We start from the raw sequence: 22,929 nt of genomic DNA on the forward strand, positions 1-22,929 counted from the left end.
AAGAGATTACTCTAATAATTTCAAAACCCTCCATACACCAACCGACGCACGACCCAACTCACCACCCTCCTGTCTAGCACGTTCAACACCGACTCTTACGGCGGGTAGAAACCTCTCAACAAAAACGCGACGTCTATCCTCGACGGTCTCGTACATTTCACTGTCTTGGTCGCGAGGTGGAGCGAATAGATTCAGGTATGCGAAGGGTTGCGCGGAGGAGGGAATTCGAGATGATAGAATCGGGAATCCTCCTTCTTCATGAATACCATCCTGATCCTGATCCTGATCATGATCCTCAAGGCCCGATTCAAGAAAACGTCCTAGAACAACCACCCCCCTAATCAACCCCTTCCCTTCCCTGCCTACCTTCCCTAATTCCACCCTCCTCCCAACTCCGGATCCAACCCCAGAAGAGGGTGCATACCACCCCACCAAAACAACCAAACAACTCAATACCTTCACCCACCCGCCCCCGCAAGAGACTACCTCCTCCCCCGCCACAGAGAGCAAATAATCCAATATATCCAACGAGGAGATTCTCACGTCCGGCGCTAGATGCGTCAATCCTGCTCGGAGATACGGGAGGATCGAAGGGATGTGGTCTGCTATATCACCCGGGGGTAGGACGCGGAGGAGTTTGAGCACGTTTGCTCGGATGGCGGGTTGTGCATCTAGAATCAATGGGAGTAATGATGGGAGGAGAGTCGGGACTGGGACTGGTAAAGATCCAGACCCAGAAGACAGAGAACAAGAAATAGTAGTAGTAAGATGCGCCAGTGAATCTCGTCGATGCGAATCCGACCGACTATTCAGTAACGAGACATGGTGTGAGAATTGATGGGTTTCACTGGGCGCGTGGAGGGTGAGGGATTGTTGGGTTAATGTTATTGCTATATATGTATATTATTAGCATTTAATATATATATTTTATTTATAATATATGGGATAGAGGGGCGAGGGCAGGGACATTTTGATTTAAAGCTCGTGTCTGTGAAATTATCTGGTTTGGGCTTCGATTTGCCGACTTTGAGCTTGGCTTTCTTTTCCATTCTTAGTCTTTCATATCATCTGGAGGTATGGGGAATTGGATGGCATACCTGGAAGTCTTTTTGTTTTTCTTTCTTCTTTTTGGAGCTGGAGCCCATTTTCTTTCTTGACTTGTCTTGCTGTTGGTTGTCTTCTCTATTCTGTCTGGGTGGAGGATGGATAGAGATTTGTTATCACACGTGACTTATCTTATCACCATCTGTACCATGGTACTATATACACATACATACTTACACTACAGTGTAGTATAGGTACATATACTATAGTAAGACAGTTATAAAGAGAACTGGATAAAGTAACATTAAAGCAGTCTATAACATGCGCACTTCTGTCGTAACAGACGCGATTGTATCAACAAACACAAACAACGCTCATAACCTCCATCAAACATTACGCATCCGAGGATGTCTATCATAAGACGGAAAGGAAGAAAGACAAAAAAAAAAAAAAAAAAAAAAAACTACAAACTCATCGTTAACCATTCCCACTCTTGACTCGCCCCCTGTCCTCCAGCTATACTATGATTGGCTGGGTTGACTGCCGCTGGTGGCATCGCTGGTGCCAACGGTACCACCTTGGATCGTCCTGTCTTCGTTTCCTCGCTCTCCTCCATTGCCTTCTCCAATCGTCGCTGTCGCTTCGTTGCTGCCGCCACGCTGGCACGAGCTCCCATAGGCCCCGAGCTAGACGCCACCTTGGGCGGCGCCGCTGCAATGGCTACCACCCCCGGCGCTCGGCTCGAGCCGCTGGTCACGGCCGGTGGTGACTCCGATGTCGTCCCGTTGTGCGCCCGGCTGGACGTCGGCGTCGACATCGGTACCGCCTGCTGCACCGAGTTCTTGCGTGATGATTTCTTCGACGACCGCGACGCACCCACTGCCAGGCTGTTGGCGCTGCTGCGGTTCCGTTTCTTGATCACGTCCGTCTTCAACGACAGCGGTCGCACCACCCCGTGCAGCTTCAAGAACAACCCACACGCGTTGCACAGCGGCTGGCCCTCGGGGTTCCGCCGCCACAGCGGTGTCGTCTGCGTGAAGCAGTTGGTGCACGTTGTCGGCCCTGCGTTGCCCGCCTCCCCGCTCTTCGTGCCGCTTGGGCTCGCCGGTCGCGACGGCGCCGCACTACTCAGTCCGGACTCGGGCGGGGTGTTGGGCGAGGTGTGCGAGTGGTTCGCCGGGTGCATGCTCTGTCGCAGGAGCTGGACCGTGTTCGGCGTCGACGTCGTGCGCGCGATCTTCTGTCGGCGAGGATCCTGCTCCCGATTGCGCACCTCACTGACTGACGCCGCCGAACCGTGTGTACGACCCAGACTGCCGCTCTGGTGCCACTCACCGGGCGCATCCATCATATCCGCAGACCCGATCGTGACATGCTTGCGGTGCTGTGCCCCGAATCCTGGCAGCGAATGGAATGAATTGGGGAACTGCGTATCCCACTGCATCCCTGAGTTCAAATCTCCGTCGTCGCCGAATTCCGCCGGCATGGCCAAGCCCGCACGATCCGAGAAGGGACGACCCTCGTCATCTTCGTTGTCGGAATCGGCACCAAATGTGAACATGTTCCCATGCGAGGCGGTCGGGAAATCGGCCGGACCCAACACCTGCGACGGATCGACATGCGGCACCGGGTAGCTGGGAGAATGCACCGTGGACACGTTGGTCGGTTGCTGCTGAGGCTGCGGCTGTTCATGCTGGTTCAGAAGATATCGCGGCTGCAACGAAGCTGACAGGTTTGACCGGTGTGAGACGTAGTTGGGAATCCGTCGCTGCGTGCGCGCATCTACCGTCGTCGACATATCAAAGTACATGGAATGCTCACCATCGTAGACCGGTTGCGGCGTCGACGCGGTCGACTGGTACCCCGAGGGAGGCGGCGAAAAGAAGTCGGTCGAGTTGAGCGATGACGCCACGGGCGTTTGCGCATACAGGGTCGTGAACGGGTTGCCCGAGGTCATCGGCGACTCGCTGGGGGAGAAGGTGAAATGAGTTTGATATGGACCGGCCGAAGCAAGGATGGGGTCTTCGCCGAGGCTGAAGGTATCCAGGGCGAACGGCATGCCCGGTGAGGTGTGGCTGGCATGGCCCGACGCATGCGGGTTGCCCTGATGCAGGCCAAATGCCGTGGATGACGTATCCAATGCGTAATCGGGAACACCGCCGGCGAGGTCCGGATCGTGCGCCAACATGGCGTTGGACACGGGAGGTACCTGAGGAGACGATTCGGCCGGTCGTTTGCGCGTGGGAACCTGTAACCCGAAGAACTGACGCTCATCGATACTCGTCTTGCGTACGCGACGCGGCACGTAGCCAAATTCGCTGTTCTTGCGCTGATCCTGCGCCGGGTGGTGGAACGAAGCGGGCACGGGCGTCGATTCAGCCGTCTGGTCCCTACGAGATTTGATGGGGATCGCTGCAGATGCCGTCGGCTCGGATGCCTTAGTGATAGATGGCGATGGGTGATCGGAGGGAGATTCAAAGGGTATGATAAAATCATCCAGGTTCATGGGATCGGAGGTGAAGTCGGTAGTAGAGAACGAAACGTTGGCCGGGGTTCGGTCGGAAATGCGTAGCTGGGCAATACCACTGGGGGTAGAGATGCTGTTGGTTCGCGAGCGCAACCTTTTCGCACAAAAAAGGAAGGAGAATTCGTCAGCTGCAGGGGATTGCATTCGGAACTCCCACACCTACCTCGACTGCTGGATACGCTCTTGTTCCTTGCGCTTTAAGCTCATCGCCATCATTCGCCAGGTCAAGTTTTCCATGCGCTCCTGGTTGGGTAACTGGGCTTTGGTCCTAGAGTAGAGCTTCCATATTTGAGTCGCCAACGGATCTTTCCTTTGCATCTCATCCGGACTGTCGATCCCGCCCCGCGGGGCACCGGACTTCCATTCCGGGAACAACGAGTCCTGAAGCAGGCCTTCCTGAACATGGGATGAATCCGGGGGGCTGAGAGGAGAACCGAAGGAGAAATCGTCGGAGAGCTGAGAGGTAGGAGGGGGGAAATGGGAGGCGGAAGACCGGTCGGCGTCGGCGGAATTGTATCCTGCAGCGGGTTGAGTCGGTCGCACGCCAGGGCCTCGACCGACGGTCAACCCGGACATGATCTCGTGGACCTCTCCCTTCTTATCTGTAGATCCGGGGAGGTAAGAGATTATGCGTGATAAGAAGCCGGAAGGCGACTAAAAAAAAAAAATAAAAAAGGAGGACTGCAGAAGACAGATAAAGAGGAAGACGAGAGATAAGAGAAAGCCAGCAACAAGAGGCGAGTGAATGAGGAGAGGGGAATTTGTCTGTGTGGGCGATTGGCCAGTCAGGAATTCCAAGTTACCCGCCGTTAACGAAGAACAATAATCAATAGTTGGAATCAATGAATGAATGAATGAATCATTCAGGTCGTAATCTGCGGGGACGATCCATTAGCGATGCATGGCCTATGCAGCAAGTAGAAATAGGACCCAATCCATCCATCAAGATCTCCTAATAGGTAGAGACATAGAGAGATGATTGGTATAGATGTGTTTTGGGCTAAAAATCATCGATGAATGGATGGATGGAATGGGCATGGAGAGGTAGATACGCAATATACATCATTGGTCCGTCCTATCCTCTTCATCCCTCACCTCCTTAGTTGTGTCACCAAACGAGAGAAACGTACCTAATCGTATCGGTTGCCAAACCCGACCGGAGAGCCCAAGGGCGGGAAAATGAAGGAAATCGGAAGACTGGAGAACGAAAAACGTCGACTGAATCAAATCCAGACGACGACAACCACGAAGAGGAGGAAGAAGAGGAGGAAGAAGAAGAGAAAGAAGGGAACGGGAATGGAAATGGATGACGGACTGACAAGCCTTACATACCGTCCGGAACCAGTAAGATTCGTCTCCTTCTCGATTTTTGGATTCCCGCCGTAAGAGGAGGAAAATCCTCTCCCCTGGTCGTTTTTCTCTCCCTGGCTCTTAATGATGGGTTTTATTCAACGTATGATTCGGACTTCTGTCTTTATATTATATTCTATCCCCCTGGAGGTTGGTTGCTACGTAGATTGATGAAAAGAGGACTCCAGATGGTCTGCTAATTCTCCAAACTATGGAAGGTATGCCATGCCAGTCTAGATGGGAATACAAGGTATTACCAATACCGTACCGGTGGCAACCCAATCTGTTTATCGTTGTACTGCAGTAGTGGTGGTTGCTTAGTGGAAGTCTAAGTCTAGGTAACGTAGCCGATGTTCTCGAAGCTCTTATATTCAGTATATATATATATATATATATTCATTTGTCACTCACTTGTATATAAATCTATATTCTCGCCATTCGACAGGTAACCATCAAGATCCTCGGCTGAACCTTTCCAAAGGTACGGCCAAGATCCATCACCGGCTCTGCACTAGTGAATCCGCCAATATCCGGGCTCGACCAATAAATTCGGTCCTAATACGATGGATGAATGATTCAGTGCGCATCCTAGGATTCACATCCTGGTTACCATCAGGTCAATCAATGGAACTGATCTTTATAGTCTATACGGAGTACAGGATATGTATTGAAAATAAATATCCATCAATTTGCCATCAATGCGCAGTGGACTCAGGGTATACGGAATACTTCCGTATTAACTCTGGGTCCGGAGCTAAAGTAAAACAAGTCGAGCCGGCCGCAAAACTTAGGCCCTTTGTCACGGGCGGACAAATGCATCTTGCATGCATGGCCCTCCTCCATCGGGCCGACGTGGTCTCGAGAAAGCTCCGTATTTCCTGCATGCTGGTCCGATGAGCGGAGTCATCGACGGATTGAACTCTCCCCCCACAGACGGCCAGCAGTTAGTCTCCGGATGTAGGAGTCTAGGAGAAACATGACAGACTCGTCGAATCCTTCCTCTGGCGGGGCGGACACGGTCGGACATCTGTTTGGTCCGGACGGGTGCCGAGGTCGGTCTCACATGTATTGTATGAGATCTCAATAGAGTCAATACTAGTCTAATGGCCTCTTTAATACGAATCGAAATCCATGTACATACTACCTAGTTACCTAGGTATATACATGTACTTACATCGGTCTGGATCGTTCTGCAGCTGTGAAATATCAGTATGTGCTGACCCTCGCCGAAGCTTGATCCCTATCTTACCCGACCCCGTACGGGACCGGTATTTGAGTGGTAATGATAATCTCGTCACGCCGTTTCCGTCCCGCCATACTTACCTAGGCTCTCGTCGAGTCCAGACGATGTACTACCCAGAAGAGTAAGTCAAGAGTTCCTTTGTGGCTTTGGCTGTAGGCACGCATGCCATCTTAATCCACTAAATCAAAACTGGCGAATTGAGATGGATCCACCTCTTCTTGCGGGGTCATTGCTCATCGACTCCGTAGATGCCTACTGAACCAGGTCACTAATTTCAAGGCCACTTTCTCTGCGTCCTCGATGCAGTAGTCACTCTCCGGGATGCTGGTCAATTTTACGAAAACAAGTCGAGGATGGTCGTCGAGAGTCGGAACACATACATATTGGAGATTCTGAAGGCCTTGAGTGGCAACAGACGGCAGAGGCCGTTAGGAAGATTGGACCTAGGAATTGCCCAGGAAAGTTAGACAACAGGCAGCTCCACTGGCACTAGAAGTTAGTTTAATAGTTAGCGCGTGATAATCTTGGGACTTTTCACTTTGCTTCCAGCCATGAAGTCTGATAAGCTAGCTGCGTGGTTGATAAGCCTGTAATTAGCCTTGGTCATCGCTGGATATAGTATCCTTCGCCGATCGGGGCCGCAGGATCGGATCTATTTCGGAGAATCTTTCTCTTGCTGTTTATTTTGTCTTCTTCTTGACTGATCGTGGCAAAGAGGATAAAGCCCACTGTCAATAAGGGGGCAAATAAAATAAAATAAATGAAACGAATTATGAGGCAGCCGTTGCCTACCATAAGCCGAGTAATTGTCTGGTGGCATGGCAGACCACGCCACGCACCATGGGTGGGATTGGTGGTGCCCTTTTGGACAGGATGCATCAGCGCCACTTCCGGTGAGGGGCTCAAACAGGAGGAATCCAGTGAGGGAAATATATGGCAGCGTGGATATGTTGAGTGCCTGGTGTCCATACTCCGTCGTAAAGCTGAGAAAACCGAGGGTAATCAAGTGTATGGACGATCGCCACTCCACATCTGCAAATATGGAGAAATAATAAGCAGTCCAAGACGAGGGTGAGTTACATGCCCTCGACCAGTGAGTGTATGTGCACCCGACAATGCCCATCTCTCTTTTCTTCCCCCAGTTTTTATCAGGTGGATCGAGACGGGATGCGCCGTCTAAAGAACCATACTCCGTACATTGGGAATCAATCATGTTGCAGATAATTGGTCATCATTTCGGATTTCCCTTTTCAGTCCTTGTTCTTCGTTTCTTTTTCTCTCGGTTTCTAGGTATAGTCGCATATCCAGACCAAAGAGTGAGAAATAGTGATCATCCCACCCTACATCGGTAGAGTGTAGACTCGAGACCATGGATTCCTTCCCAATCGATTCTTTTTTTGTCCCAACCTTTTCCTTTCTTTTCTTTCGCGGCTGCGGCGCATAGTCAAAAACCAGACCCCCTGTACAAGGCTGTGCTTCTGCATATTAGTATTGCACATACACCGCTCCAACTCTCTAGGCCGGGTGTATATTGGTGTGGTAGGTTCGGAGGACATGAAGGAGGGAACTGGTTGATCCATACTTGACGATGCGACCGTAGTAGTTTGGAACGAGACTATAAAATGGAGGGTGTCCCCACGCCTTGTTTAGGATATAAAACAGGAGAGACCGGGAAAATGAATGAATAAGAAAAAAAGAAGAAAAGAAAGAAGAAAAGAAAGAATGTTCATTCCAAAGGCCCATCATCCTTATTATATACTTATGAGTTCCCCTGGATGAATGTGATTGCCATCCATCACCCCACAAAATGCCGATAAGACGTGATGAGATAGGGGCGACTGAATGGTACCGGTGCAGTGCTGAAATGCAGGACCGAGATAAGAACCTCGCACCACGTCACGTCAGGAAGATGAACCTGGTCTACATCCATGCGTTACTGACCTCGTCTTATCTAGCTTGAGGCTGTCTCCACAGCCCAGGAGGAAAGGTTCAACTCTGGTATGGACGATCGCGATCACAAGTTATATCTGACCTCGGCCATCGTTCTGACCGACTAAGGAGTGACGACCTTTCCACTTGCATGACTTCTCGGACACTCTGTGGATGAGATTTATACCCAGGAATACTAAAGACAGAACCCTTACCTCTCCTCTCCGTCCGCAGGGATTCTGACTCTCCAGTACGCAGTCAGGTGCAAATTATCTCGACAGTGATAAGCGGTGCGTCCGTGACGATGCGATTGGCAGATATCTGTTATCAGTTCATGTTCTCTTAAGCTTTGCTTCGATCCCTTCATTGGCCATGCCCACCGCATATTTGGGATATGGTCTGCAGCAGCGGCTGTTTCAACTTGATATCTTACTACGCTGTGGGTTATCAGCGAAACCCGAGGTTCTCACCGAATCTTTGGCATAGAACATAGGGACACGTGATTTTGATAGAGAATCCCAGCTGATGTCCTTTCCATGATTTGAGATTCTTGCAGTGCGCTGGACTGCTGTTCCGGAGAGCCAATTGGTCAAGATCCAGTCTTACTATGTTCTCCCTTTGCAGATATATCTGGAGATCGCAGAAGGATTGGCTATCAGCCGTCTGTCGATCCTTTCTGTACTTTGTAGATCAGAAGCATGACTGGCGTATAGACTACACTTAGATAACCTAGTCATTGTCGGCAAGGTCAAGAGGATAGTTCAGAAATCAATGTCCCAGATGGTATGGGAGCATGTTAGGTATACCCAACTAAGTCCCCTTATGCAATTCACATGTATCATACTGGTAAATCTATCATTTCCGAAAGGAAAGACAATGTAGATATTCTATATGGCATGGACAGATGAAAGATGGGTCACGGATCTTGCAGAAAGATGAAGATCAGATCGACCAAGACATCACATAACGGCCTGTTCATCAACCAAGCCCCCGGTCCTCCTGCCGGTCCGACGATCAATCAAGACCTTTCAGCCGCACAGGGAGAATGAAATGACATGCTGGGGGACTGATCAGTTCCGTATGCCCGTGGTTCGGTTTCTTTGATCACGTCCAACATCCACCGACGTCATCAGACCCAGTATCGATGACATCCGCCCCGCTGGTGGCTTTTAACATAGCTCGTGAAATCAGACATGTCCAATATGAAAAGAATTACAAAAAATCTAACCGCCTGCCCGAAATGATATGCCTCGTGCACGTGCCGGACACCGAAGGAAAAGCAAAGGGCAAAAAATAAAGAAGCGAAATATGTAAAAGAAAATAAGAATGACAGCATCAGCATGAACAAGATAAAATGAAAATGGCTCTTATGGAAGAATTGAATGATGGAAAATGCCGCCCATAATCCTTTTGCGCCCGCTAATGATCAGCTGGTAAAAGTAAAGCCCATCCAGGAAAGGTGTATATGATTCAAGATGACGGGAAACAAGTGAAAGAGAAACGGAAATGTTCACGTGGAGGGGTATAATGCAAGAGACTTGAGATTCCTTTTTGACTCTTCTCCAAAATGGGGAGTCCCCATCATGGTGGAGATTGTCCTGAGCCTGGATGTCCCATGGGTGGAGGACTGCCAAAAGGCACCTGCTGCGTGCCATCCCCCGTGAACATAGGGTACTGGACGACATTCATCGATGGCATGCCACTCACATCCTGCCACGCCGCATACCCCATCACGGGGTGTTGACCGGGGTATGACACCGACACCGGGTTCGCCTGTAAATCGGCCGGCGAGCTTTGCGGATTAGCTCCGGGAAACGCTTGGGCCGGACTCGTCATTCTTCGTTTAAGATCCGGCGGTATCGGTTGGGGGAATTGGTTGGGATTGGGGTACGGCGCAGCTGTCATGTCCGCTGGCACAGGAAAACTCATGGATCGCGACGGTGGCACCGGCCAGACTGACCCGTCTGGCTGCATCGCATACGTCGCATTGGGATTCAAAGCTTGCGATTGTGAAGGAACTGTAGGCGTCCCCGCAAGAGTCGATGCGCCTGGCATAGGAGCCATAGGGTTGGGACCTGGATTCCATACGCCGGGGCCCATGTTCATCATGGCTGCCTTCCCCGCTGCAGACATGTTTGCGAGTACTTGAGGGTCTGAAATCGTGGTGAATTCGTCCCAGGGAACGGAGTGATCGAGCGGTGGGGCTGGTACAAACTCAGCAGACCCTACGTTGCGCTCTATTTGACAGATCTCGTCAGAATGCACTGTGCTCTTATTTCTCCTAAGGTCACCACTCACCTGGCGCATATGATGCCATATGATTGCCGGGAAAGGCCCCATGATTAAACGTCGTGGCATCAGGACCCGCGCCTAACGGTATAGGCTGGTAAGGGAAGTATGCCTCGGTCTGTTCCCCTCCACTGACTGTTGGTGGTGACGAAGATGCCGTGGACGGATCCGTCGATGCAGTTTCCAATCGAGAGTTGGGGCGAGATTTCTTATCGACCGGGGGCTGTTGATCGACAGGGAAGAACTGACACTCCTTTCGAAGCCGAATGCAGTTCTCGCAGCGGCCCTGTACATCGTCGGCCGCTACTAGGCATCGGATCTTTCGTCGCCGACAGTGAACTATCGCACTGACACTCAGCAAAACAAGTCAAGGGGAAGCAAGGGAAAGGACATGATAAGAAACAATGGGGACGAGAGACTGACCACATGCGACAGAGGTGCGATGATATCCCAGCTTGTTGCGCTTCTTGTCTGCGGTGGAGGATTCCATGGCTGGGCCTTGCGAATTCGGTGTCGAGGTCATATTTTCGACCACCGCGGGCATAGCTCCAGCGAGCGAGAGGGAGGAACGAGGCCCCAAGGTGCAGGGCGCATCAATCGCCGGAAGAGGGGAGGGAAGATGGAGGTTTCAAGGTGCTGTCCCCGAGGTTCCGGATTAGAGCCACCTAGGGAGAGGTGAATGATAACAGAAGTCTGAAACAACCGTCCATGCACGTGTGATCGCAGCAGGAGAGGGATGCAGAAAGCTGGAGAGGAACAACGATGAATGATGCGATGGTTGTCGATGGCTGTCGTCGTCGTACGTATTCCGACTTCCCCGTTTCAGCAATGTTACTCCACCCTCACTCAATCTTGGACCGAAAGGTAACCAACAAGAAATAATTAATAAGGCGATGGACAATACAGTGTTGGGGTGTTTCACACGATTAGACCTTGTAGGCGAAACCGCACTAAGGATGAGTTGATTTAGGCCTTGGGCTTTGCCTCGTTCTTCTCTCGCTCTCTCGTCCTCTCTTCCTCTTTTTCTCCGGGAGATATACTTCTTTCTTTCTATTTTATTTTTGATTCCGTCGTTATCGTCCAAAGTAATCACTGATAAGGACAAATTGGCCCACGGGAACGCCCGTTGAGATGGTTCCGCCGACGGATGATGACGATGTATTCAGGATATGAATGAAGAGACGGAAAGCGGGAAAGAGGGGGAGAAGAAAGATGTGATCGAGGAGGAATAGAAGATGGAGATGATGGATGATGAAAGACAATACAGTCAAATAGAAAACCAAATCAAATAAAAAGCGAAAGAAGAATACCAATAATTTACAATGGCAAAAAATAAAATAAATCGATCCAGGAACATAGAAATAAATCCTGGGCAATAATTATTATTAACGGCCAAAAAAAGAGAAAAAGAAAAAAAAAAGGCGGTACGAAGACTACTACTAATACCAGATCCAGATAATTATAGTAGTGGTCGTAATTAATCAAAGGATGAATGTGAAGTAATAAAATGGAGTAATGGAGGTCACGATTAATATGATTGAAGGGGTAAGGGGAAAAGAGAGGATGAATGGATAGACTGAAGGTGTAACTGTTCGGGATCGAGGATCTCGGGACTTTTTCGTCTTAGAGTAATGTTAATACTTGTAGGGATTGTTGATAAGTTGGCGACCCTGACATTTGGCCGTTTGTAGATTTTTAGATTTCTTTTTTTCTTTCAACAAAAAAAAAAGAAAAAATTTAAATAAAATCCATTTCAGTTACTCACAGATTCTAGTCTAGTTTTATTTTATTTTAACCTTTACAAGGAAGAAAAGAAACGGGATGGAAGATACAGGTAGAATGAAGAAGCTAAAAAAAAATAAAAAATAAAAAATTAGGTGGATATTGGATTCAACCAAAACGGTAAATAGTAATGCCAAAATCACGATAATTATAGAAGGTAAAGTGGGTGATGAATTTCCCCAGCTATGAGTAGACTCATGACATCCAATGGATTCCACTTAGGACCAGACCCTGAATAAAAGTTTGCATAGCTAAGCTGAAAATGCCCTCACTAAGCCATGATGAAACACCCACCTATTTTTATTTTATTTTTTTTTTTTTTTTTAAATTATTTTTTCCTCCTCACCCAAGTTGTCATGATGAGAATCGCCTAGGATTGTCGTCATCACCTTCTTTAGAGTCTTAGGGTTGGGCTCCATTCTTCCAATCAACCTGCCCGATAGGCTATATTGACAAAGGAGAGAGTCATGTCAGGCACCACACTTTGCAGTGGGTTGGAATGTGGCATATTTTACAAATACTGTATATGGAATGATGGATCTGGATGATGAGTACCTGACACATCGATAGAAAATCCCCCTGGCTTTTTTTATTACTCAATTAAGGATATCTTAGATGGATAGTCTATAGATATATGCCATTTCTCTTTTTAGAAATATTCAGAAATAACATTGATGTCCAAATCATACCATAAAAAGGGACGTGCAGTAAGGTATACATACGCTATGCATTGCACGCATACCCCTGATCCCTCCAGCTTGCGCAGGTGGTTCATTCCAAACCAAACTTAACCGTGGTCTCGGAGGCCTGTGACAGACACCTGTAACAGGTCTAGTGGGCCCAGGATGTGGGGAAGACTTTTTTGTTCACCAAAAAAAAAAAAAAAAAAGAAGAAAAAGAGATTAGGCTTCGTCTTTTCTTAAGTACATCCAACCATGGCTTTACTCTGGAGTAGAGATGTGGAATTTAAGGCCTCCATGAGTCCATTATTACGGAGCACCTAAGCTTAGCGAAGAAGGAGGAGGGGGAGGCTGAAGTAAACGCAAAAAAGTGATTACTTAGACCTGTCAGTCAATTCGTAGAAACTGGAGAATCTGGATTCTAGGAAAGTAGAAACAGACTAACCCATTGGGCCTTCAAAGGACTACTACCATCGCCTTCTCGGCGAAGCATTGAAATGAAGTAGTACTTCGGAGTAGGTCCATGGTTAGAGGTAGCTTGTACCTAGGTAAGTCTACTTTGTTTGGAAGCAGAAAGTGCAACATCTGATGGGTGTAACAGGCAACCAATCATTTCGGGGTTGGTGCATCGGATTTCCCCTTTCTGGCCGTACGAAGATTCCTGGCGGTGTCGAGAGGGCCCGAAGGGGATTAGCGCAGGGACAAAAGCGAAGTTTGCTGGGCTTCGAGAAGGTCGGGAGTCGTCATCGTTTGGGGCTGGCGGCGGGTCTGATTGGTGAGCCGGTGGAGGGGGATGGGGAAGAGACTAAACATCGTTATGGGGATTCCACAGATGTGCTAATGAGGATGCGCGTTTCATCTGCCTGGTTGAGTTAGGGTTTGTGATGGGACACTTACCTAGATTAACCGGTACTGTTCCATGGTACCTGGTAGGTACCTTGGTGCTCGACCAGAGAGCAGGGAGTAACTTCCTACTGGGGTGGATAATGGACTGGGACTGTTGAACCTAGGACCGGAATCTCGCTCGTTCGATTTTGGATTCATTCTGGCCCAAAATCTGTCTACCGATACGATACAGATCTGTCAAGGGATGGGCCTGGGTCAAGGTTTAATTAAGGGTCATATCTGCATCCTAGCGCGTCTTACAAGTCTTGGCTCTCCGCCTGCACTCAGTAAGGGGCCTGTTTGACCTGGCTTCTGGAATTGGCATTTGGCCTAACGACACTGGTTGAGGGTCATTTCTCCGTCTGCAATATTGGGGAAAGAATCAATAGACTGATTGATAAGCTCGGTCGTCCATCAGCCTCAATCCACAGGTGAAACTGCCTGTCCTGGGACTACTGCATGTCGATTTCATGGTTGCGCCTACTACTGCTACCACACCTACTAACTGCTACTACCACCGTGACTGGGTTCGGAATACGGAGAGGGATCTAAACTAATATTCAAGCCCTCTTCTCATCTGGCTACTACTTGATGCTTCAATTACGGCCCATCTACCCATGTATATCGTATGCACTCACCCAAATCAGGTCCAATTTAGTGCCTCGGATGAAACGACGCCATTCCTCCGCGGAGAACAGCCGAAACCTGACTCATTCGAGTGCTGTTCTGCGGAAGTGAGGCGATGGCATGTATGTATATAAGACTTGACGGTAGACGCCCGATGAGTATGTAGTGTGATCTTAGACTGCGTGGAGTCCATACACTAATAGGCGACAACGAACGGCCTTAATTCTCCGTCAGCGTAGAGGTTGCTACATTGGTCGTGCTGTGCATTGGTTGGCTAACTACGGAGTAACTAACTACAATAGTTAGTGGGATCGGGGGAGACATACGTAAGCCAGATCGTCGAATTAATCTAGACAATACGACCCTATAGATGGATTGGCGGTATCTACTAAGAGTTAGTGTTCTTACACCAGAGGTGAAACAAGACAATGCTATATGAGCTTCTTTAAGACTTATAAAAATACACTTCGACCTACCAGCTTGCTCCGTAGCCCTACAGCCAATAATTGCCCCTGCAGAAAACAGTGACAGACAGCAGAAATTCTCCGACACCCCAGTCGAAAAACCAACCATCGCGTCTGTCCGATTGGTTGGGCCGAGGTTCTTCCTGCTTTCCCTTACAGAGTACCTCCTCCGTCTGGGGATCACTCAGTGACAATGTAGGGGTCAATTGCGACAAAGTTAATCCTCGGTGTATACGTACGCTGCTTGGAGTGTATACAATTAGCATTCAGGTACGCGAGAATAGCCAAGAAGCTGCATATCCATCCTAGGCCTACTAGGGAGCGAATCGTTGATCCTGGCGGACGAACGGTGGCTCGATGATATGATAATTTCATCTGGCCCCAGAGATTTCACATGATAGTTAATATACGAGGTAGTTAACTAGTTACTAACTAACAATTACAGTCGCTTACTAATGCCTTCATGAATTAAATGAGGCCTCCATATTCGATAGACTGTCTCTCTGGCTGTTAACTATCCAGAATACAGATACTGGATACGCTGCAAGCGAATAACAACCACAAGAACTAAAGAGAAGAGGACGTAGAAGGATCGCATCTTCAGCGCGCCAAGCGCAAAACAAATCGGACAGTCGACTGTATGAGCAACTCCATCCACTAAGACTAAGCCTGGAGGCGGCGTCAGCCGGCCTGTTTCACCATCATCGGGCACTTGACTGGATTCGGACATCCTCTGCTTTGTACATGCAACGTGCCCCCTTACGTGTCCTGAGAAAGAGAGAACTAATGAGGGAAAAATAAAAAATCCATAGAAAAATAAGATATAGGCAGAGCAGGAAAGGTCTCTTGGTCCATGCACGGCCAAATCCATCTCGCTAAATACATCCATTCTCGTCCAGAGCTTGCTGGGAAGAGATATGATAGGATACGGCGATATTTCCCCTTGATATGTATGCATTTCTGGGCCATCAGTCCTCGTATGCATGAAGAGGGAGTGCCATTGCGAGGCACCTGTAAATTGTCTCGTTCTTGCACGTGGACAGTGCATCCTGTCAGGTGATTGTAGGTAGATACAGATTCGATCCGATGGAATCATCAACTGTTCTTCCACCCATTCCCGTTCACAATGTGGCTCCGTCCCGGAGATTCCTCCCACGATGCGCGTGACGCATATTTGAGGACTTTACTGTTCATTTGCCTCTTGCATCGGTATCGTCTGGACACATGGTGTTCGGCAAGAGGGACCATCATCTACACGAATCACGATTTTGACGCTAATGGCGCAGGCTTCGCGGATGCAACACGCTAGGCATGTCCGTCCAACCCTTCCGATAATAGCATTATATCCCGCTGATGCACACCACGCTCTGGCAAATGTTTCCTTGTCGCGAGAGCCGCGTGCATCCAACACGATCACTTGACGCCGTTCGAGTCCGGCAACGCTATCCTCCTCGGAAAACTTTTCCAGCGCATCCGGTTCGGCCAAGGCGTCAATCGGTATCACTTTATACGAGTATTTGGAATGCAGTGGATGCCCGGGGAGACGGTGGTGCTTGTGGGATGCTGAAGATGTGTTGTGGTTGGTCCCCGGCATAGATGGTGAAGCTGGAAGTGGAGCGAACCCGGCTGGCGGTCGGCACCCGTACGATGCAATGAAATTCACGTTGAATGTCAGCGGGAAGGAGACTGTTCGCGGGGATCTTAAGATGTCCGAGTTTAGGCAAAAAGACATGGAGGCTTTGTACACCACTAGATGCGGTTCGCCCTGTAGCGGTTGCTCATCGTGCCCGGAAAAGTCCAGCGTCTCAAAGGTTATCTTGACCTTCGATTCTCCGCTCATGGGACCATCGGTTGGTAAGGAGAACGCACCGCTCATGAGGTTGCTTGAGGGAAGGAAAGTTGAATCGAGGGCGACTTTCTTTCCTTGCTTAATGCGAGGTACACCTGGATTCCTTGGTGCGGGTTTTACGACAACCTCGAACCATCGGCTGTGTATATCCTCAGATGTCTGAGAGTCTCTGGGGAGAATGGGACTGCTGAGCCACCCCATACACTCCTTGGTGCCTTCCAGGCTGGCTAGCACTCGGGCGATGAAGCACTGTTTGCTCCACCAACTTCGTCCAGAGTATGAAAATCCGCCGTAAAGGTTAGCAAGCGGCCCAAGCTGAGCCATAGCTGCCGGGTCGTTCTCTAGGATCGTAGCCATCAGTATGTGACTGACCATCTCTCCTGGGATAACGAAGCCAGAAAGCCAGCTTCGTGTGATCCAGCCACCGATTTCCAGAGGATCTTGAGAGCAATGCAGCAACAATCGCCGACGCGATGGGCTCCGACTGTACATTTCGTCTACTCTGGATCCCATCTCAAGACCATCTGGTACGGCATTGTGGACAGGGCTATTGTACGCGTCTACGATCGTTCGGTTAGCCGTGAAATTTCCAATACTGGGACATAGCCGCTCCTTTAAGGCCTCCAAACCGGGCCAACCGATATTTTCGGCAAACACGAACAGGCCCTGCAGTTGTTGGCTGATACGGGTCGGGACGAGGTGACAGTTCCAGGAAGACTCGGGACCCACTTTCGATGGGGACGATTGTCTATGAAATAGGCCGTCGAAGACACGATGATGTTGCTTATCACTTGGATGTGTGGAAGAAAGAGAGTTGTCGCCAGATGCGATTCCTGGCTTGTTGGGGCTGTAGCTGGCATTAAAGCTGTCTACTAAGCGCCGCAGCACCACAATGTCCCAGTCGACTTTGGCGTTCCGGGTGACGTTGAAGTAGTGAATGTCTTCCGAGGAAATAGATAGCTCATTGGAGTGGCCCAGGATCCCCACACGGACCGTTGCGTCCAGACGCAGAAGCAGTTCGGCAGCAAGCAGCATCTGCACAAGGTACCATTTGCGTTCTATAGTAGGGTGCATCCATGGCTTCTGGCAGACGCTAGGGTCAAAAAAGTCACCATCTGCATGTGGCGCAGCCTCCCAGAGAAGCTGACCGGCGCGTAATCGCCACTCCACCAAGCTGAAGTCTACCCATGCCCCTGGCGTCGCTAGCACAACAGTCAGAGCCTTGATCTGGGCCTTGATCCCGTGAGGATTATCCACACCGCTCCACAAGAAACGAGGCAGTGGATAGAGGAATTTTGTGAACAGTTCATTGGACAGGTCTTGGGCCGATTCGCGCTCGAGAATTGTGGTTACCCTCTTTCCATGCAATATCTCGTGACGGAGGCTAGTCAGATTCTGTAGACGCGCTACCAGCGAATTCAGGTCAATGTCGCGAACTCCGATACTCCTCCAGGCCGATGGCCCCTCTCTGAGGAGCTGTTTCCTGTCATGTACGGTGCCATCTGCGCATCGGGAGTAGGGGTCGTTATAGTGTTCCATTAGCTCATACGCTTTAATTGCGGGCAATCTTGAAAGCTGCACATAATCCAACATTGGCCTCAGCCTTGCAGGGCCGATATATCGTGCTGAATCACTGACGGGAAGCTCTAGGAAATGACGATAGCCCACCGATCCCGGGTCTTTCCCGTTCATAGAAAGCATATTGGGAGTCTCGAAAATGCCGACATCAAAACTGGCTCTCTTGGGAGCTCCAGTCCGTTTCCAGGATTCCGGACGGATAGGGGTCTCCCCTCTGATTACCCATCCGTCCGGTAGCGGCAGGTGGGCATGGAGGGTGCATAATGTATATGAGGCATGAGCAAGGGGCTTCCTGTCCCATAAATTCTGGACGAAAGGGTCGTGGTCGTCAAAAGGGAAAATTACTTGTGGAGAAAAGTGGCCCGTCTTGTCATTCCCCTCGAGAAGGAAATACGGCGCCCCGGAGAATAGGACTGCGATGTCTTTATTGCTCAGCTGCGGCTCTGAAGACGTGATTACATGTCTATGACGGTGCGGTTTGGCAGTCGACTTCACATGGCTCGGCTCAGGGAGTTTCTCAGAACTGGCTTGCTCTTTTGAAGCCAATGCGGTATTATTTTTGTCCACCTATGACAAGTTACATTCCATCCAAGATCAGCTGGTCCCAACTGTCTTACCGTGTCGTGAACCCCCGTTACCACCGCAGGATCTGTTGCTTCAGAATGCTGATGTCTTTCGAAAAGCCTATGAAAGAAGCCTTGCTCGTGGAGACCTTCATTATGAGGTCGCAGAGTATGTGGCAGCGATTTCCTTCGTCTGCCGGAACTGGCGGGCGCCGCACCTCCTGGAGGTGGCGCACCTGAGACAGAATGCCGCCGACCGAAAAAGAACGACATGGTCGTGTCTTTATCTTCTTAGGAGGCCAATTGCTGAAGAATAGCTGATGTCTGTGATAGTTATTTCTCACCTGTAGATGCTAGATATCGTCTGCCGGCCACTGTATGGCAGAATTAGATTGTCCGTTGCTCGCATAGGCAGTCACTTGGATCAAGGCAGGCCGATCACAACGGGGGATCCATTGTTTCGAAAGTCGGCACAAACGTCGATTATATGCAACCATAAAATGGCTGCATTGATGACGTCCTCGTCGGCTTCCCGGCCCCGCCTTGCCTAATCGGTTATCACGGCAGCTTCATTTGAAGGCCGATGGTCTGATGTGCCGAGGTGCCGGTTGTCTTGACCCTGCATATTGATTGGTCTAAGAGTTAGCGATTGCTAGTCATGATTAGTATTGTATTTATTGATGTTCCTCGGAAACTTAGGCCGTTGGCATCAATGTCTATCTACATCGTAGCTTTATAGGGCTACAATACTGTGCCGATTGGAATGTCAACGACTCTGGATTACCATTCGGTCCTTAGCTCAATTTACTTTTTCGCTAGCTACAGTTTGAACATCAAACTCAATGAATATTATTATCCACGACGAGTCTCCAACATGGAGCCGACTAATTAAGCATGCTTATGGAGGAAGTCCAGCGCAGTTCTGTACCCCCTCTCATACTCCTTCCTCACCTCCGCATCATCCAGGTTCGACCGCGCTGCCATCCAGCCATGGATCTGGGTCGAGAACGTCTCCACGTAATGTGGGACCTGCAAGTTATTGCCAAAATCGGCTACATCCTGGGGTTTTTCATCTTTAGAGGCCAACATGGCCATGGGCACCGTGACGCTCTTCGCATCGTCGGGTGCCAGCATCGCCGGGTGGCACTGCACCGCTGCCTTGAAGATCTTGTTCTCCTTGCCAGCAGCCAAGCAGGTGATCTTGCCGCCCCAGCAGTAACCGAGAATGGACCACTCAAACTTCCCGCCGGGAGCGAGCTGGTTAGCCTCGGACACGACTCCGGGGATTTTGGACAGGGTGGATGACGGGGCCGCCTTAGTCTGGAAGAAGTGACTGAGCTTCTGCTTGTACTCGTCCGTTGTCGGCGGGAACCAGGTGATGTCGGCGGGTTGGCCCTCGAAGAAATCGGGCATAAAGACGCGGTACTTTTGCTCACTAGAGGTGGACAAGATGTCGGCTCCTTGGATGGTTTGGTCGAAGAAGCCGAAGATATCTACGGCAGTACATATTAGCTAGGAAATAGAGATTGGGGGGGGAAGAGGACGTACCGTAGATGACTAGGATGGCCTTGGTCGCGGATTCAGGGCCCGTCACGTCTGCGAAGTATTAGCCGTGTTTATATGACGATAGACACAGGTTGACGAGACTCACATGTCTTCAGGCCATTAATGGTCTTGTATTCACCCTTGGCTTGGTAGCCCTTGGGGACGATGGGAGGGATGCTGGGACGGGTCAGTATAATTCGGAAGGCCGAGAGAGGTCACACGTACGAGCAGCAGGCCTTGCTAACGCCCGACATGGTTGTCGAGGTACAATGAATTAGTCGGAAGTGTATAGTGCGGGGTTTGATCGAGGCAAAGGACCGTCGCAGAGGAAATGCTAGCTGCTTATATATCATTAGTGGAGAGTCGCTTGACAAACTGGAGAGAGAGGGGTACAAGAGACGCACAAGAGACGGGAGATGAAGCAATTGAATGAGAGTGAAGCAGCAGAAGAGGAGAAAGACGAAAAATAACCGGCACAAGCGCAACCCCGCCGCGTGACGTCATCCACTGTCGCTGATATAATCGTCCCGTGACTGTAGTGTAGTTATAGAACACCATATATACAAGGCATTATATACAAGGCATCGCAGCGCATTCTATCCTGAAAGACTTCTATAGGTAGGTCCAGTCCATTGCAGAGAATGACGGCCGGCTATCTCCCTAGGGGATGCACTCCGTACACACCATTGGCATTCGCTGCCCAGTGATCGGTCTACGCTGAGCACGTCTTACCTCCACCTCTTGACACGATCCTTGGCTGCAAAATGTCCGCCAAATGCCATCCATGCGGAGATCTTCCGAGACTATTGACTGGTCCGGTCCGGGGAGCAAGAAGAGGCAACTCGAGGATTGGATTGATAGATGCCGGTCGTCACGCCATCGCAAGCTGCGTTGACATCTTTCCAATGGCTCGACTTAAGAGCCTCGAGCTGGCTATTATGACTACGGCTTTGTCGTTCAAATTTAACCTTGCATCAATTCTGAATCAGCATGGGTATTGTCAAGACGCGTCGAAAATGGTATCGAATCCAGTGGTTTGCGGACCAGGATACCAAGGAGGAACGAAGGCTCATTCTGAAACTGGACACTTTGATCGTGCCCTATGCTTTCCTGGCCTACTGGACGAAATACATTGACCAGTCGAATATCAGTACGTGCTGCGTTGGCCTCTCAGACATGCCCAGTCCTCACAGATAGCACTGCTCTACAGACAATGCCTATGTGTCCGGCCTTAAAGAGGACCTCGGCCTCCATGGAAACGAGCTCGTCCATCTGCAGACCATATACACCGTTGGGGCTGTCGTGGGCCAAATTCCCTTCGCATATCTCTTCACCAAGTTTCCCATGTCATGGCTCATCCCATTCATGGATATCTGCTGGGGCATTTTTACTCTGCTGCAGTATCGCGTTGATTCGTATGGCGAGTTGATGGCCTATCGGTTTCTGGTTGGTTGGTTTGAGGTATGTCCAGAAATATACATCTTTACTCCCATCTATACCTCTCTGACCAACAAGGCCGCATTCTTCCCTGGAATGCATTACATCTTTGGTCCGTTCCACCATCCCGATCGATGACATTGTACTTATCCTCCCAAGGCGCCTGGTACCGCGGCGACGAGATCTCCCGCCGCGGCGGCTGCTTCTACGTCGGCCTCACGCTGGGCACCCTAACAGCCAGTCTCATCCAAGCTGGCACGTCCGCACGACTAGACGGGGTCAACGGCCTCGCCGGCTGGCGATGGATGTACATCATCTGCGCGATCATCACCATCCCCATCGGGATCCTGGGTTACTTCATCCTCCCAGGCACGTCCGACCGACCGAACCGAATCGTCCTGACAGACCACGACCTCTCCGTGTCGCAGACCCGTCTCCAGCGAGCTGGCCATGAGGTCCTCCCCCATGGCCACCGCGACGGTCACTTCACTCTCTCTACATGCACCAACGTGCTTCGCAGCTGGCGATTCTGGGCCCTCCTCCTCCTGGCCGTCTTCTTCTGGAACGGCAGCCTCAACACCACTACAGGCGGGTACCTCCTGTGGCTCAAAAGCCTCAACCGCTACTCAACCAGTCGTCTCAACTCCCTCGCTGCTATCTCTCCCGCCCTCGGCATCTTCTACACGCTCTTCATCTGCTTCGCTTCCGACCTGCTCATCGGTCCCGCATGGGCCATCACCCTCGCTCACGTCTGGAATCTCATCGGCCTGATCATCCTCGTCACCTGGCCCGTGTCGGAATCCGCCCTCTGGTTCGGCTTCCTGACGACTTACTCCGCCGTAGCTATGTCCAGCGTGCTCTACGGCTGGGTTAATACCCAGCTGCGGCATTCCCCCGTCGAACGCGCCGTCACTCTCATCGCTATTAATACCGTGGCGCAGTCGACTACCGCTTGGACTCCGTTGTTGGTGTTTAAGACGGTCGAGGGGCCTCGCTTTACGAAGGGTTATGCCTTTGTGTTGGGTAATGCGGTCTGTCTGATTGCGTTGGCGCATATCATTCAGTTATATTCGTCGAGGTCGTAAGTTCTCTTTCGTCTTTCTTTTCTTTTTACCTTTTCTCCTCTTTGCTTCCTTT

General features: G+C 50.2%; 5 protein-coding genes across 5 annotated transcripts; 1 reads left to right on the forward strand and 4 right to left on the reverse strand.

The window, feature by feature from the left end:
- Positions 1–6: 6 nt before the first annotated feature.
- Positions 7–4,147, reverse strand: ATNIH1004_010246 (uncharacterized protein; the record flags this gene model as incomplete). The annotated part of the gene is made up of 4 exons (XM_033574821.1): positions 7–11; positions 63–671; positions 1,516–3,665; positions 3,735–4,147. The coding sequence occupies 4 exons, from the start codon at positions 4,145–4,147 to the stop codon at positions 7–9; spliced, it is 3,177 nt and encodes a 1,058-aa protein (XP_033422839.1).
- Positions 4,148–9,674: 5,527 nt separating this feature from the next.
- Positions 9,675–10,926, reverse strand: ATNIH1004_010247 (putative C6 finger domain protein; the record flags this gene model as incomplete). Its single annotated transcript, XM_033574822.1, has 3 exons — positions 9,675–10,330; positions 10,392–10,721; positions 10,806–10,926. The coding sequence occupies 3 exons, from the start codon at positions 10,924–10,926 to the stop codon at positions 9,675–9,677; spliced, it is 1,107 nt and encodes a 368-aa protein (XP_033422840.1).
- Positions 10,927–16,003: 5,077 nt separating this feature from the next.
- On the reverse strand, positions 16,004–19,083 carry ATNIH1004_010248 (uncharacterized protein; the record flags this gene model as incomplete). The annotated part of the gene is made up of 2 exons (XM_033574823.1): positions 16,004–18,814; positions 18,865–19,083. The coding sequence occupies 2 exons, from the start codon at positions 19,081–19,083 to the stop codon at positions 16,004–16,006; spliced, it is 3,030 nt and encodes a 1,009-aa protein (XP_033422841.1).
- A 274-nt stretch (positions 19,084–19,357) lies between these two features.
- ATNIH1004_010249 (dienelactone hydrolase family protein) lies at positions 19,358–21,137 on the reverse strand (the record flags this gene model as incomplete). The annotated part of the gene is made up of 5 exons (XM_033574824.1): positions 19,358–19,445; positions 19,751–20,303; positions 20,359–20,406; positions 20,462–20,532; positions 21,088–21,137. The coding sequence occupies 5 exons, from the start codon at positions 21,135–21,137 to the stop codon at positions 19,358–19,360; spliced, it is 810 nt and encodes a 269-aa protein (XP_033422842.1).
- Positions 21,138–21,345: 208 nt separating this feature from the next.
- Positions 21,346–22,877, forward strand: SEO1 (putative MFS transporter Seo1; the record flags this gene model as incomplete). The annotated part of the gene is made up of 4 exons (XM_033574825.1): positions 21,346–21,505; positions 21,566–21,816; positions 21,871–21,904; positions 21,952–22,877. The coding sequence occupies 4 exons, from the start codon at positions 21,346–21,348 to the stop codon at positions 22,875–22,877; spliced, it is 1,371 nt and encodes a 456-aa protein (XP_033422843.1).
- Positions 22,878–22,929: the final 52 nt, after the last annotated feature.

This window comes from Aspergillus tanneri (genome assembly GCF_003426965.1).
Source record: "Aspergillus tanneri strain NIH1004 chromosome Unknown AapTan_5_pilon_pilon_pilon, whole genome shotgun sequence".
NCBI lineage: Eukaryota > Fungi > Ascomycota > Eurotiomycetes > Eurotiales > Aspergillaceae > Aspergillus > Aspergillus tanneri.